General features: G+C 41.4%; 1 protein-coding gene across 2 annotated transcripts; it reads left to right on the forward strand.

Moving 5' to 3' along the window:
• ldlrad2 (low density lipoprotein receptor class A domain containing 2) lies at positions 1 to 17,177 on the forward strand. Of its 2 annotated transcripts, none has more exons than XM_028576491.1 (5): positions 1 to 218; positions 6,266 to 6,751; positions 7,870 to 8,019; positions 8,141 to 8,281; positions 15,758 to 17,177. In XM_028576491.1, the coding sequence occupies exons 1-5, from the start codon at positions 131 to 133 to the stop codon at positions 16,039 to 16,041; spliced, it is 1,149 nt and encodes a 382-aa protein (XP_028432292.1). In that variant the 5' UTR covers positions 1 to 130; the 3' UTR covers positions 16,042 to 17,177. The 2 variants fall into 2 exon arrangements, with proteins under 2 accessions (XP_028432292.1, XP_028432293.1); XM_028576492.1 differs by having other exon boundaries at positions 8,144 to 8,281.
• Positions 17,178 to 17,246: the final 69 nt, after the last annotated feature.

The following is a 17,246-nucleotide window of genomic DNA, read 5'->3' on the forward strand; positions in this document are numbered from 1 at the left end:
ATGGAGAGCGGAGCTGAGCAGTTAGCACTGCTGCATGATGCCAGGTCGGTGTGAAGTCAGAATGGCTCTGCTGCTGCTGCTGCTGCTGTTGCTGCTGTCTCCTCTGTGAGTCTCCTGTCTGTCAGTGTGGATGATGGAGGCGGAGGTGGAGAGCTGCTGGCTCAGGCTGCTCCTCCTGCTCTGTTTCGTGACTCTGCACAGCTCGGCCATCGAGACCGGTAAGACTTCAGCCCGCTGGGAACAGTTGTTACTCACCGCTAAATGACGTTGTTGAATGCGACGCACTCGGGAAAAGTGCGCCCAGTTCCTGCCTAACGCTGTGATTGCGATGAGTGTGTGGTAGAGTTAGCTATTGTTTCAGACAGAGAGAGCAGTAGGACTAGTTTTATAACTGGAGCAAAGTTTATCTTCTATTTCTGTTTTTTGACTCAAAGTCTAATCATGTACAATTATCTGAAAGAAGAAATAGTGAATGTTATAACATTTGGATTAGGGCCACATGTAAAACATGTATTTGAGTTCTGAGTTTAAACTCAGAATTCTAAGTTTAAAGTTCTCAGAATTCAAATATAATTTTCACATGTGGGCCCTAATCTTCTTCCTTAATATTGAGATAATCCTACATGATAATTACTGCACTATTGTATCACCCACCCCCATCTAGTAGTAGTAAAACTAGAAGTAGCCTATATAGTGCATTGATAGTAAGGAAAGGTAACAAAAGTAGTAGCGAGTGTGAGTGACAAAAGTATTGTTGTGTATGCGATGTGAAATATAGCTCAAGATGCATGCCAACATCTTTATTCCACACATCATACTCATTATTGTCTAATTATGCATGTGAGTCAAAGTATTGTTTTGTGATAATGTGGTTTAAGAGGATGACACCCCAGGCAAAACCATAATTTTTCAATTTTGAGTTTTTGGGCTATTTTGCTTCTGTAGCATCTCTTCTTTCAGACTATTGGGAAAAAAACACATCCAAAATACACATTTAGGTGTTTATTTTACTACACTTTGTCTATTTGCACCTGCAGATTTCTCCTAAATTCACAAAAAAAATTAGCATTAGATAATGCCTCTTTTGCCTATTTAAACATACCGTATGATTTCCCGAAAAATTGTAATGCAAAAATATGTCTTAATGTAACTGTGGAAGTGTCATGTTGATATCTGTTAGTTAAAATGTTTACCCCAATCACTTGTAATGTCTTGCAAAATGTGTGGAATTTTATAATCCATATCTTTAAAGGCTGTTTTCTCTAAAGGAGATTTTCTCAAACTCTGAGTCAGAAATCTCCACTTCAGTAGCACTTACTGTACAAACTTTACAGTTTCACTCCTATCTATATTCTTTTTATTATAATTTTTGGGGCTTTTTCCGACTTTAATAGATAGGACCGCTATGGTGAGAAAGAGGTTGAAGACATGCAGGAACTCTTCACAGGTCAGACTCAAACCCTGGACCTCTGCGTCGAGGCATAAGTATATGTGCGTATATGTACCTGGCTTTTTCCAATGTTTAGATTTGTCTTCTGGCAATGTATGCACATTAGCACATATTTAACAATATAATGCATCATTTCCATATTTAAACATAACATTTCAGAAAACTTGAAATACAAAAGATTTTTGTCTTAATGTAATCAACTGGGGACGTTTCATGGTGATATTTATTAGTTTTTTTTTCTATTCTCCTGGGGTGTCTCCCCTTAAATGCAGATAAAGCATTCTGAAGTCTTACTGCATTAGAATTTCAACTAAAATTAATGCATGCTTGATTATCACTATATGAATCACATGACCCACGCAAAATGTTCATTTCATGGGAGTAGGACGCCTGGAACATGAGAGCCAATGGATAGCTGCTGTGTAAACATCAAACCACCACAGGCCCTTTAAATCACTTCTAAAACTAACTCTAAATTTTTCATTTATCATTTGTTTGATTAAAAACAAATTCAAACTACATTATTATTATTGTATTGCTATGGTTATATGATCAAATTATGTTAAAGTTATCGGTCAAGTGATTTGATCAATAAGTAAATAATAAACTAAATACTAAGTTTAAATAAAATGGATACAATACACTAAGTTTTGGCAACATGACAACATATACAGTGAAATAACAGAAATGTGTGGACCATCCCAGGGTTACTTTTAGAGCTGTGTATTGGCAAGAAAGGCGATACGATACGTATCACGATACATGGGTCACGATTCAATATATTGCAATATATTTAGATACTGTGCGTAAGGCGATATATTGGGATTTTTTTTAAAGTATAATTTTAGAAAAACTAATATTTAAAAAAAAGACATGATGTTCATAAAAGTCAAAGAAGATTACTTTAGGTAAACAATTCAGTACACAGAAAATCAAACTGCCAGTTTGGGATTGTGGTTCACAAGTTCTTTGTGAGCTAATGTTTATATGCTAAAGTAGGCCAAAGTTCAGCTACAGCTACATTGTTAGCTTCTAGCAAAAAGTCAGGCCCTGCTAGGCACTGTTAGGCAAGGACACTAGTGGTGTGTCTCAGCACAGCCATCTAGCGGTAGGGGGTTTAAACACAACATAAACGTGAATCACTGTCTGACATGAATATTTTTGAACATTAAAATAAATAAATAATAATCGATATTGCCTTTTTGCAAATCGATACAGTATTGCAAAATAAAATATTGCGATATTCAAGTGTATCGATTTTTACACACCTTTAGTGTTTATATTGAGGTAGCTGTCACGTTAATACCTTCCTTGTATTAGACCGTTATGGCCAATGTTGCAAATGATTTAGCATTGTTATATGCTAGGATTTTTTTTTTAAATGTTGCATCTCTGTAATATAGGTAATCCATTTTTAAAATATCTAATTTTCAAGACAAATTGTGACAACCCATCTCAGGGGGAAGCAACATGAAGGAGAAAATGTTCAAATAAAGTTTATTATGTATAGTGAAATACAAGAAAGTGATGTAGAGAGAGCTGCAGTGTGCTGGCTGAGAGAGTGTGTGAGGCAGGCGCCACGGATTGGATCGGACCAGTTAGTTAATCGGAAGCTTCCTGAAACCAAAAAAACAAAAGCCCGGTACACAGAACACTACGTAGATCATAACACACATATTCCGGTCTTTTTCTCTTTATACGATTTTTCTTTAAAAAAGTCTTCTAAAAAAATTCCCAATCAATCAATCAGACTTTATTTATATAGCACTTTTCATACAAAGTGCTTCATACAATATCCTCACCCCACACACACACAGACACAGATATCCACACATAACACAATATCCTCCCCCCCTACACACACACACACAGATATCTACACATCACACAATAAACCCCCATAAATCGACAAAAATTAATTCATTAAAAACAGGAACCGAGGCTGGAAATGCCATCATAAGTGAGGAAACATCAGAGGCATGACCCATTAGACCAGTTTATTCATGTTGATCACTCTACTGTTTATAAAGTTGGTTTGGCGTACAGAAACACTGAACTGAATCACTTTTAAGTGTAAAGTGATATAATGTGTTGAGTCACCGGTGTTGGAACAACACATGGATGGACAGTGAGGCTGCTGCCCTTTTCCACACAATGCTGTCTCCCGTGTGTCACCCAGACCTTGACCCTCACCCGCCCTCGGGGTATGCTCTCTGAAATGGATTCCATTTACAATGATAGCATTTTTAAAAGAGTTGGATTTTCAGCCTGCAAAAATCTTTACTGGGGACTTGGCGTCCTCTGGTCAGCCATGTTTTGAACAGTGTCCCCTGAAGCTTTGTATTTACTTGTGCGGTGCAAAAGGGGATGAGCTGTTTCCCACCAACAGGGGCTCCCTGGCTTTGGGACATTCCTGGAGGTCAGTGCGGGAGGATCTAGTTGTCTCCCAGGGAAACAGAGCTAATAAACTCCAGGGGTGGTCGTAAATTTTCTCATTATTTGGCCTGCGGCCCAGAGGCAGGGGGGCGGTGGGTGGTGGGTGGCTGGATGGGGGGGGGCACCCGGATCTGCCTACCCATCTGGCCTGATACTGCCTGTGGATGAGCACTAGGGCTGCACAATATATGGTCTTTTTATAGTCATCACGATAGACACTCTAGACACTTTTGTGTTAGTTTGAAAGAAAATTTCAGTAGAGAACTACACTTTAAAATGTAACCGTTCTTCTTTTTTAGTGCTGCCTTTTATATTCAATTCAATTCTCAATTTGTTCAATAAAAGAATGTTGGAAATAATTTTCTTCTACAAGCAATGAGTATGTTTACATGCACACTAATATTCCACTATTATTCCGAATGTGACAATATTTCAAATTTGATACAGGTCATGTAAACAGCATATTCCGAATTAGGCCTTTTTCCAAATATAAGACGTGGGATATTCCAATATTATTCGGGTTTTAGAGGCATTGTTTGGAAATGTATACATTCAGTCAGGGTTTTTACTGCAGTTTACGGTCAGCTTTGTGCGTTGCTATGGTTGCTGTACACAAACCAACCGGCCAACAGTTTGCAAGGCTGTAGACCCGATAAGAAGGAGAAACAGCTAATTTGAAACATTATCAAAGACTTGGATATCAACAGGTTTTTGGATATGAGCAAACATCGCTATGCCGACCTTTTCAAGAAGCTGGTTGAAGGAATGAAAGAGGGAGGCTGTGTTCGCACGTTCCAACAAGTCCTCCACCGCTGGAAAACTATGAAGAAATGGTATTTTGCACGGCCGGACAGGAATATTAGTGGAATAATTCACGTTCATTGTTACATTCATCATGTTAACAGCTTAGTCGGAATATCGTTTTTTTCAGAATAAGGGCCAAAACCGGAATATTATGTGCATGTAAACGTAGTCACTGTGTTGTATTTTAGCAGAATACTGAAAGCAGCAGAAATGCAGAACTGAGTACACTTAAAATATTTGTATATTTACCGCAAGTAATATCGTTATCGCGATATTAAACAACGTTTTGGCAGATCGCATATTTTCCTACTATCGAGCAGCCCTAATGAGCAGTGAGCTGCTTCTCAAACCATCCCAGGGCTGATTTAGCAGCACTGCTGTGTGTGAGTCAGCGTGTTGAAGACAAACTGTATGGCAAAACAACTCCCAGCTTATTCTATAGCATCACTGGAGGTTTCTTTTTAGCTTTGAAATCTCTAGTCATCCAGGTCATAGTATATCTAAGAAGTAGGCTACCAAGTCAAGGGCAACTGGGTCAGCTTTAGGTTGCTTTCAAAATGAACACCGGTGCGTTTGGCCAGATGGTCCGGTTGGTTTGGGCTGGTGTGAAAGCTCATCTAAACTCTGGTGCAGTTCAAACAAACAAACTCTGCAGCAGAGGATTGGTAACAAAATTGGTGAAAAATAGTGAACCTTTCCTTAAACATTAAAATAAAAACAGATAAAATAACGTATCAACTTAGGATTGATATCATCAAACTTTGATCATCATCAAGGCGACGGACAATGGTTTAACCATAGAGAACTCTTGTGGAGTGAAAATAATAATAAAACGTGATGAATGGAGATGTGATGTTGCTTCATATGGACTCATATATTGTTTTCGCCACTCATTAATGACTTGTGTGCCCCTACCAATCAGTAGTCTTACACTCACACACTAACACTTTACAACAGCCCAAAATATAAGCTGGGTTGGCATGGTTGCCAAAGCCTTTTTGCCCGTTATGTCAAGATTCTGATCAGAGTGTTTTTCCTGTTCACAACTAAAATGTCTAATTACCTGGCTAACAGGCTTCTGCACTTTGGCAAGAACAAGGCTGAAAAGTTCCCTTTGTGATCAATGATATCAAATATTTTTAAAAAGCCAAACACCGTCATCTGTTAACATGAGAGATGTTCCTATACCAATATCACTACAGGAAAAGTCTAAAATACTGGTATCGGTATCGGCGAGTACTGGAATTTATGCCCCGATCCAATACCACGTAATTTATCCCTGAAGAAAATCTACTTTAAAGTAGTTCATTCCTGTTCTTTTTACATTATGAATGACTGTCAAACTGGATAGTAAAAGAAAGTTCTATGGCATTCATTGTTTGTAGCAATCATATAAAGATAGCAATCATATCACATCCATACAGGGATAGTATCGGATCACTACTCGGGATCAGCCGATACCCAAGTTCAGGAATTGATATCGGGAAGAAAAAAATGGTATCCATCTCTAGTTCTCCTTATGGAAATGCTCCATGTGTCAGCTTGTCTCTGAGGATTCTGTCCCTCTCTTGTTAGTGAACGTGGTGGACTTCTGTGGCCAGACGATCCGGGATGACGGCATGATCGTCAACTCGCACCAGGAATCCAAGAAGTACTACTTTGTGACCATGGGGACTGACTGCCATCTAACCATGCAAGCCAGCTCCCCTAAAGACAAGGTCCAGTTCCACTTCCGCTTCTTCCTGGTCTACAGTTTGCTACGAGTGGCCCCCCTGAGCCCGGCGCCTCTCTTCCCAGAGTCCCCTCGGGGCTCCGCCCCTCTCAACCCCAGACTGGAGCCCACCACCGGTGAGAGCTCGGGGGACCCGTGTCATGCCGGCTCGTATGTTCAGTTCTATGACGGATGGGACAGGAGCTCGCCGCCCCTCGGGCCTCCTCTTTGTGGGAAGAGCCCGCCCCGGCCAGTGTTGTCCACAGGAAACTACCTGACCCTGAGGCTGGTGACCCGGGGGACTCAGCCCAGAGTCGACTTTGTGGGGGACTTCACCTCCTTCAGACTGGGTAAGCAAGGCTACATTGATATTGCCACGTTTTCGTTTAAAAAAATGAATATCTTTTGCTATGTTTACATATTTATATATATACTTGCATTCCCCCTGCTCTGGCATTTTAGAGCCCCTAAACCGGAGACATTTGGAAACACTTCTGAGCCGTTTTGGTTTGGGATCTGCGGGGTTGTCTTGTAGTCTCGGCCGCAAACGGAGGCCTTTGGCAACACCGACACTGACGCCAATGTTTCACCGCCTGATTGGGTCACAATGTCTCGTTCTCTGAGACTGAGCTAATAACATTACCATGACAACTACCAGCAACGCGGAGAGTATACATTCCGCCTCCTAATGTTACTATCAGTTCAACAACAGACAGCTGGTACGTTAATCAGCCTGTAAAGCAACAGAGGTTTCAGATGTTTGGATGACTTTTTGCACTCTTCACCAAGTGCATGAGAAATAACGCGTATTCGTGCTGCAATATTCCGGCCAATGGTTTCATGTATTCCACAAGAAAGCTTTGAAAATGCTTTATGCAGATGAAAATGCATTCATGTTTGTTAGCCCTCAAAACTAGCTGCTTTGTTTACAGTAAAACTCATAACTCAAACAGCCATATTTTCCTTTTGCTTTAAAGCTTCAGTGTGTAACTTGTTTTATATTAATGAACGTCCATTACATTCAAATGAGTTACAAATGAGTTGCTACAAAGCTAATTAAGACTATCAGCTCCACACAACTCTCTCTGTATTTCTCAGTATGGCTATGTTCAGAAGATTGGGTCGTCCGTTGACTTTCCCGCGCAGAAACTCAAGTGAAGATAATGACCTCTTCTGAAGAACCCATCATGTTTTTTTTAATCCTCCGTGTCCTCCTTGGTTACAAGCAACTGCGTGGAGGAGGAGGGGTGGGGGTGGTGCGGGATCACGGAAGGCTTGTATCATGTGGACATGCCGACAGTGTTGTTGTCATTACTTAGAATTCCTCAGGGGGGAGACAGAAACTACGCACTATAGCTTTAAATCTCAAACAAAGACCTTTCCTTCCTTCCCTTCCCTACAATGTTTATGGCTAACTCAGATCCTTCCTCTCTTACCCTGATCCCTTAATTGTTATCTTCCCCTTTAGGTTTTAACCATTCCGAGTGCAGCAATGAGCCCTATTTCACCTGCAGAAATGGGAAGTGTATCCCTCTAAGTCTTGTGTGTGATGATAAAGGCATTGACAACTGTGGGGATGGAAGTGACCTGGAGGAAAACCTGACAACGGGTTGTAAAGGTCAGTTAAGGGATGATGAGGTGACATTTGTGATGCTGATGTTTAAAGATACCGTCCCTGATTTTATTACAGCATGCTCAAAATCTTTTTGCAACATCTTTAAAAATCTGTCGTTCATCAGCAGGTCAACTTTTACTTCCTGAACCTCCGCCGCCAATAGGAACCCCACCCCCACCTTTTGTGAATCCACCCACAGTGCCGATTCCTACACATATCAACTGTGGCATGCCAAACAGCGCTCCTAGTCATGAGTCTGTAACAGGTGAGTGGCCACTGTGACATAATGGGCCCTATTTTAAAGGTCCCATGACATGCTGCTTTTTGGATGCTTTTACATAGGCCTTAGTGGTCCCTTAATACTGTATCTTAAGTCTCTTTCCCAAAATTCAGCCTTGGTGCAGAATTACTGCCACTACGAGCCAGTCCCACAATGAGCTTTCCTTAGGATGTGCCATTTCTGTGTCTGTAGCTTTCAATGCTATTGAGGAGGAAAGAGGTGGGGCAAGGTGGAGGGTGGGGTGGGGGGGGGGGGGGGTGTGGCCTTGACAAGCTTGCGGCCACGGTTGTAGCTCTATTTCCTCATGGGCGGGCGGTCCGTGCGCCAGCCGCATAGTTCAGAAAGGTTGTACTTAGTGTCTTAATTAATCATAGGTGTGTTTCGGGCGCTCAATGTTGTTTTAAGCCCCCAACGTCTCGAGCCTAGGCACATTTTACTGATGCTCGGTTAAAATAACAACGAAATGCTGCGTTATTGACCTTAGACCAGGTTTTTGTTGGTCAATGCCGCGATCGCTTTCCGCTGCCTCGAGCTGGGCGCTGGACGGGAAATTGACAGCTGCGTTGGTCTTAAACTAGCAAAGATACTTGCGTCAGGCTTTGTGCTGCGCCGGGTACAAGATAGGGCTAAATAGATATTTATTAATTCAACCAGTAGAAACACTCTCCACCGGCTATGTCCTGCAGTCGGCTGGTTGGTAAACTAATTAACTAAAGGCCCATTTGGATGCAAAGTAGTCCTGCTTACTGCCAATAAAACTAATGGTGGTGACCATTGAGTTGTTAATTTCACCTAAAGGCTCGTAAACCAATAAATGGTGATGTATTCTCACGGCAGAGAGCAGCCTTTTGAGTGATCTGTCTCTATTCCAGCGTCACAGGTGCAAACACAGACTCTCACAGAGTCTGGGCCAGCCGGTCAGCTTCTGATTGCTTTTAGGGCCCGGCCAACTCTGGCCTGAGAACACAGCTATTCTTCTGTTCTGACTGTTCAAATGAGAGCGGCAGAAGCGATTCACATTCGCCTGCTGTACAAATTGCCAGCTGTTTCCTGAGTTCCATTTCAATGCACCCAGGTCAGCCCACAGTGAGGGTCCACAGGCTGGAAGAATAGACAGACAGATTCAGTAGCCACTTGTTAGCTGTGGTTGAATTTCTTTGTAAATACTGGGCATCTAAACAGTCAGTGGGCTCCAGGCATATCAACATGTAATTTATTGCACAGTAAGTATCTTAAATGACTGTTACAGCCAACCTCTATGAACTACATCAGGGGTGGCGAACCTGTGGCTCTTGAGCCACATGCGGCTCTTTGCCTGCTCCTTTGAGGCTCTTACTGTGTGGCTGGGGGCTGTGTTATTGGTAGATTTTTTTTTTTACTTTTTGAAACATTTCAGATAAGTTTAAAAAAAAAAAAGCATTTGAATGATGCATTTGCCAATTATTTTAAAAGAAAAAATAATGCAGCAGAGTTTTTTTTTTTATGGACAGATTCTGCAACCTGAGGAAAAAAAGCGGCCACAGATTCCTCATTAACCCTTTTACTGCTGATTGTTTGAAAGCCCCTCTAGTGACAAATGAGTGAAAGACTGGCCAAAACAGAGTACAACCAGACCTAAAAAGGATTGTGGATAACAAAGACTGTCAGGTTTCCCACTGAGTCAATCTAAGTAAGAAAAAAAAACCCTATGAAAACTGCTATGTATTATGACTTTCATTAGATCTGGAAGTCACTGTTGCTGTTGTAATATGGACGTGCATGTGTTGTGTGGCTTTTTGCTATGGTGCGTGTTTTTTTGTGGCTCTTTATGCTGAACTGGTTGGCCACCCCTGAACTACATCTACAGTATGTCAGGACAAATAAACAGATTTAGATATAGAGCTGGGCAATATCATATATCACGATATTCTTGACCAAATACATCAATGTCGATATTGCGGCGATAATGTTGGGTTGACAATTGGTGTTAACTTTATTTTATTATATCTCTTTACATAAATATTTTCTTCTACTACTATGGGCTAACAGTTAACATAGAAACTAACCCTCTGTAATAGACAGTAGGCTATATGGCTATGCTGCCCTTTTACAACTTGACCTACTTTCACTTAACTATACGAGGAGCAAAGTCAATCAGATGTCTGATCTGCGTAACGACAGTACAGTGGGACGTTTGCCTTCAACAGAGCGACAGTAATAACCTAATATACCATCATTACTGAGATTAAACTACATTCTTGGTTATGTTTACACTGAATAACGCTTTCAATAAACAGAAACATAACTCTTGCAGCGCACATGAACAGATGCGCAATATTAGCTCACACATAAATAGCACCTTCGTGAATTAGCCTACTGTTGCTAACGTACATTAATTTACGACCATCGGCACAATTCTATGCCATAGCGAGTTGTCTTTTCCATATTGTTGGATTGTTGCTGTTTATAGCAGGGGTCTTCAACGTTTTTTAAGACCAGTAACCAGGGGCAGATTAAGGTGGTCAGGGGCCCCTAGGCTGCTCTTTGTGTGAGGCCCCCCCTTAATCATTGTGCTTTACTGGAAAAATGTATTTAGTGCCATACATGGTCCACATGCAAATAATAATAATAATAATTTTAACTGAAACACACACACACACACACACAACCACTACCACCACACCACATAGGTAAAATGAGAAAACTACATCATAAAACTAACATCAACAGAGATGTAAGTGGAAAGAATACCAGATATTATCCTCTGCCACCACAGCACCAAAACAATTACAATGAAAATGTAACTAAACAGCAAAGCAGCAGAATATCCTGGATTCACAGTTCAACAGCAAGCTGGTAATCACTTTTATCTTTATAAAACAACAGGTAGGCTACAGCATCTGCAGCAGTGCAGAACACCTGGTTTTACTGAGGCAAAATCACAACATCACTACCAGTGGTGGAAGAAGTATTCAGATCTTTTACTTCATTAAAAGTACTAATACCATACTGTCCTGCATTGAAAATGTTACTTAAGTAAAAGTATGTAAGTATCATCAGGAAAATGTACTTGAAATATTAAAAGTGAAAATACTGAATGTTGAAAAATCCTCATATTTCTTAAACAAACCATCCAGTACTGTCAATCAACTAGTGGTCTATTCATCTCAGCTGACTTGTAGGCCGTTATATTGTTGGCTAGTTTAGTTTAGAATCAAACATCACATTTTATAAATTACATGTGTTTTGTGTGCAGAAATCTTAATGTGTAAAGTAACTAGTAACTAAAGCTGTAACAGATGAATGTAGTGGAGTAACTAAAGTAACTAGTAACTAAAGCTGGAACAGATGAATGTAGTGGAGTAACTAAAGTAACTAGTAACTAAAGCTGTAACAGATCAATGTAGTGGAGTAACTAACGTAACTAGTAACTAAAGCTGTAACAGATCAATGTAGTGGAGTAACTAACGTAACTAGTAACTAAAGCTGTACCAGATCAATGTAGTGGAGTAAAAAGTCCAATATTTCTCTCTGAAATGTAGCGGAGTAGAAGTAGAAAGTGGCATGAAAAGAAAAGACTCAAGTACAGTACTAGAGTACATGTACTTAGTTACATTCCACCACTGATCATTACTGAGACACAAACCACTGTGCAATAATAAATAAAAATAAAAAAACAGCAGCAGCAGCACATAACACTGTTATTAACAACAATAATGAAACAGCAGCACAACATGTAGGCTACATATTGTTGCATAATCATCACGCCTTTAGAATTTTTTTTTAGAATTCAGATGCAGGATCCGAGTTATAGGTAGTAGCAGGGACAGACTGGGACCAAAAATTGGCCCTGGCATTTTGGCCCAGACCACACCACAGAAGATCACAAATTCCCCCCGTCCTTGCTCTCCCCTGAATGTGTATAGCAACTCCTACTCCTTAAAACTATTAACGCCATGTAAGGGGTAAGCAAGAATCATTGAGAGTTGACACATTAAATACAAAAAAGTGCCATTTATTAAAAACTGTATACTCCTCATGAATCATAAAACTATATATATATATATATATATATATATATATTAACATTTCACGACTGAAGAGGCCCTGTGCTTTAATTTCAAGAGGTCTAGCATGAGTTTTTGTCTGCCAATGCACATAGAAAAGCTACAATTCTCATTAAGAAAGTTTGCATGATGTGCAAAGTTTATCTAGGCTACTTTAAGGACACAAATGCACAAGCACAAGCTTAAGGTTTGATGAACCTTAAGGTGGTGTTTTGCTTATTATTAAGATGTAGGCTACTTTGTTGAATGAAAGGTAGGCTAATATAGCCTAATAATAATAATAAAACGGTGAGAAAATGATCAGTCAAGACTCAGATACCCGCGCACGTTGCCAAACTAATGCAATGATACAGTATAGCATGCCTATTTCTTTTATTGTTGTAGTGTTATCATCAACAGTTTGTCCACCACTCAGTTTTATCAAGGGGTTAAGTGTTTTAAGGGGAGTTGTGTTTACCGCAGCCGGTTGTAGCCTCACTCCCTCATCTCTGTCCCTCTCCTCCTGAGTCTCCACCTCACTGTGCATGTCACTGTAGCCGACACCAGCACCACTATCATCGGCCACGGGAGCTGATGAAGGTCCTGCTACTGGCCAAAACATCTCTGTCCATTTGACACATTTGGCAGCGTTTTTTTTCTCACGCAGCTTCTCAGCACCTCCTTTGCGTTTCTTCTCCATGATCTCTATTACTGTTCTAGCCTGGCAGATGCACACCTGAAACTGCATGCAGGCAGAAATCCCAAAGAGGGTGCTGTTTAAAGATATGTTGTCCTCTTCATTGTCTTGGTTAACGTTATCCTCACCTAGCGCCACTTCACAGTTAGCTGCTGCATCGCTTTGGACTGTTGTTCTTCATGTCTGTATCCCCAACAGTAGTCGGTACGCATACGCGTCCGCAAGGCTATGCATCACTACGCTTCGGCCGCCATTATGCGTCGATGCGTAGCCAAATGTGTCGTCCTAGTTTTTGATACGCGACGCGCCGGTGCGCACAAAACTATGCGTTGTCGGTGGGGGCGACACTGCATGAATTGTAGTAGTGCCCTATATGTAAATATAGGATACTATATTCTACATTATCAAAAAATATTGAATCAACTTAGCAGAGCAAATTCATCAAACATAGGACTACTGAGTCACATTTTTTGGTATGTATCAATGTTCTGTGTGTGTCTATGCTGTATGCCCTCCTCAAGAGGCTGAAATAGCTTACAGCAGGAGAGAGAGAGAGAGAGAGAGAGACCCAAATGTATTTATATATTTTTAAAACCTGCTAAACTTGCTAAATGTATTGGTCAGTGCTACCCAATTGTAGTACACTGTACTGGTGGGGAAACAATAAAATAAAAAAAAAAATAAACAATAAAAAGAAGTCAGCCAGCCAGCTGCTCCCTGACGAGAACCACTCTCCTGGAGGGTCTGGCTCTGCCGACCGAACACCGTGGAGCACTCTGCTGCCCCCTGTTGCGTGGGCGGTGTATTGCATTTCACGCATCGTCCGTGACGCTTGCGTCTACTTGCGTCCGCTGTTTTAGACTATGAAAGGGAGCGCGTTGCTCGCGTTGCTAGTTCGCGTTGCTCGCGTTGCTCGCGTTGACTCTGTAACGGCCCTTATGGACTAGTCCATTTCAATTTGAAAGTAGGGGGTGTATGGAGAAAAATAGTCTATGTGTTATTTTTGACTAAAGTGTTTTTTGGCCAGCCCAGAGTCAATTGAAAAAACAATGGGCCAATTAAAAAATAAATGTTTCTTATGGGCCAATTTTTCGCGCTGAAGTAAATTCAAAATAATAATAAATTGTCTGGCTAATCCGGGGCCCCTGCACACGTGGGGCCCCTAGGCTGCAGCCTCAAAAGCCTGTGCATTAATCCGCGCCTGCCAGTAAACTTACCTACAGGCCAGTAAGCAGAGGGGATTTGTATTTGCTAATAATATGTTGGATTCATGTCAAGACTTTTTAATTTTTGAAAAAGACTTGACTTAACAATAATTAATAATTAATCATTTGGAGGCCGCCCTGCATTGACTCTGAGGACCCCCTAGGGGTCCTGGACCCCCTGTTGAAGATCCCTTGTTTAGAGGCTCTCTGTCCATAGTTACTGTAGTTGTAGAATAAGTTCCTGATTTTCCATCTCCTTTTGCTTGGTGGCCATCATCATTAATTTCGTGAGGAAGCAGGAATACATTTCACCTTGCTACTTTCTGGTAATATCTGTTTTTTTCTTGAAGGATAGGGCTGATGTTTCTTTACATGAAAAGAATAAAACCAACAATGTGTTAGTCCCAGTGGTGGTTCTAGACCATTTTAAAAATGTAGTGATTTCTTCATAATGTAGCAGAAGATCATAAATGTATTTTGGCACTAAACCATTCAGCGCTTTATAAACAGTGGTATTTTGAAATTAATTCTTTGAGAGAAAGTAAATGGTAAATAGTGAATAAATTATATAATTTAACATAAAAATATGACATTTTTTATAGATATTCTTGTAATTTGCATGCAAAAAATATCTGGTCTACCTAACCATCCGACAAAAAAAATGTTTGAAGGTGGTAAGCACGACTGCTAGCCAGTGCCACCGTGACTAAGCCCTGTTCCATGAACTTCTCTTATTTAGACACTAGGAAGGTACAAAGGGAGGAGAGGAGCCCTGGGAAGATTTGATCCCTGGCAGATAGAACACCCTTTTCAGTACTGAGTGGTGTGGGAGCCTTCCGGTGCATTCACAGGCTGTGTCAGCCATCAGACAAAAAGCAGGTCTTTCCATTCATTTTGAGCGGGGGTAGTTATTTAGGCTGTGGCTGGGGGGAACAAAAATAACAGAAGCGGCGTGCAGCGTAAAGTTGAGACCGACTCAACCTTTGGAGAAACGCAACCCTGTGTCACGCTGCGGTGGCCAGTCATGTAACTGGATATCAGACTTGTCGTGTGTTTGGAGGCGGTGTGAGAATCCTGTACAGGAAACAGGAAACATCACTGCCTCTATCGCTGCCACAAGAACATTTAAACACCAAACACAAGCGCTAAACTGCCCAGTAGTTTGTGGAACAGCTCAATGTTCTGAATCTGAAGCTGCCTTCAAATGCGGTCAGATAAACGATTAATAAACGATCTGATGGAAAACAGTAACTGTGAAATATAACTTGTGTTACATTGGGGGGGTTAAAGAAAACATGAGGATATCACACAAATGAGCTGTTTCAGTGACATTCCCACCGCCACACAACCCTGCCAAAAATTGCCGGATTGCTTTTTTTGGTTTGGTTTGGTCTGTTGAAGCTTGTGGTGGCAGCTCAAACCCCAAAAATGACAAACGTAGTTTGGTTAATTATAAGAAAAGCTATATACAGTAAGTGTTTCCCATATGAATTATAAGTTCAACTATTATAACCCCCCCTCCTCTTATCCCTAGACTCCCCTGCCTCCCTGTCCCTGTTGGTTCTCTACATCATCCTGGGTGTGGTAGCAGGCGGCGTGGTGCTCTGCTGGTGCTGCTGGTCACCCGGTTGGTTCCTGTGGCGGGTCAGCGTCTGTCGCTTTTTACCCTGCTGCAACTCGGCCTGCGCCTCCTTCCAGCTCTGCTGCACCCACAGCAAGGAGCACCGACTGGCGAAAGTCACCCCGCACACACCAGCCAACGGGACCCCGGCCACCCCCAACACTGCTGAGGAAAATGTTACCACGGCAGCTGTTTAGAGCAGAAGGACTGTCCGGTTGATAGGTTTGGGCGTGGGTACAGTGTGCTGATACTGAGCTGTGATCAGTGGTGGACATGAGCAGTTACTGCGTTAGGCATTGCAACGTGACCAAGGATTCTTTATAGTGAAGGTTGGACTCATGCATCCAGTATGCAATGCTGGAATGAACCGAGCTGAACGGTTTTGGTCTGTGTGCTTTAAATGTGATGATGCAGGTGATGAGACTGCCGTGTTTATGTTGTTATGAGGAGGTAAAGCAGGGTACAGTATGACTATGGATTGTGTAAAAAAAAAAATATGAATGTATCTCAAAAGACAGGATTAAAGCCCCAATTCAGACCAAAGATTCGCGACGAGAAGAAACCGTCTTAGAATGTCGCAGACAAAAAAAGTTGCAGCGGTCTGAACAGGTCCTTCTCAGCTCGACTCAAACCAGCTGATGGTGTGGCTGCGACTCAGCTGGTCGAGTCTCCAGAGGCTGGTTTTACAACGTAAGAGACGTCTCCTGTTTCAACAGCCAATAGCAAAGTCAGCTGGTAAGGTCAGCTACAAATTATAGAAATAAAATGATCCATAATCCATTTTATTTCTATGTTACAAACTGTTTACTGGTCAGAATGGCAGATAGGACGAGCGTCCGCAAGCACGTTGTGTACGGTCGAGCGAGCTAGAATGAGAAGAGAGAGAGCGCCTAGGACAAAGCCGTGAATAAAAACGTCTTTTCGCCGATTCATCACTAGAAATGCAACTGTAGCAAGCATCTCAATATCACTAACGTTATCCACATTCATATTTAGGCGAAACAAATGATATATCCAGCTACAAAAAGCCGTTTACACCGTCTCGTCGCATTAGTGTGAACTGGCAGGTTTTAGAACGCTGCGGACTTTGCAAGAAGACGACGCATTGCAAGAAGTCACACGTTTCAACTTGTCTCGTCGCAAATCTTTGGTCTGAACTGGACTTAAGGGTTCTTTGAATAACTTTTTTGTTAACAGCACATTCAGCCTGTTTTGTAGTTATCTCATTATTCACATTCTGTTGAAGAGATTGCTTATGACGTTTGAGAAGTGCAGGCTTTAAAGGTGCCCTGCCACATGTATTTCATTACTTTGTGGTAATGTCTGCAATTCTACCATGGACTCTGTAACATTTTCTGTGGAAAAAATGCCTTGGTTACCTTCTTTCAAGCCATTCTAGCGT

This window comes from Perca flavescens, chromosome 4 (genome assembly GCF_004354835.1).
Source record: "Perca flavescens isolate YP-PL-M2 chromosome 4, PFLA_1.0, whole genome shotgun sequence".
NCBI classification, from domain to species: Eukaryota; Metazoa; Chordata; class Actinopteri; order Perciformes; family Percidae; genus Perca; species Perca flavescens.

Coding starts and splice junctions, on each gene's coding strand:
- ldlrad2 (XM_028576491.1), top strand. CDS start 131: ATGATGGAGGCGGAGGTGGAGAGCTGCTGGCTCAGGCTGCTCCTCCTG. Junction 6,752..7,869: donor CTTCACCTCCTTCAGACTGG/GTAAGCAAGGCT, acceptor CTTCCCCTTTAG/GTTTTAACCATTCCGAGTGC. Junction 8,020..8,140: donor CCTGACAACGGGTTGTAAAG/GTCAGTTAAGGG, acceptor GTCGTTCATCAG/CAGGTCAACTTTTACTTCCT.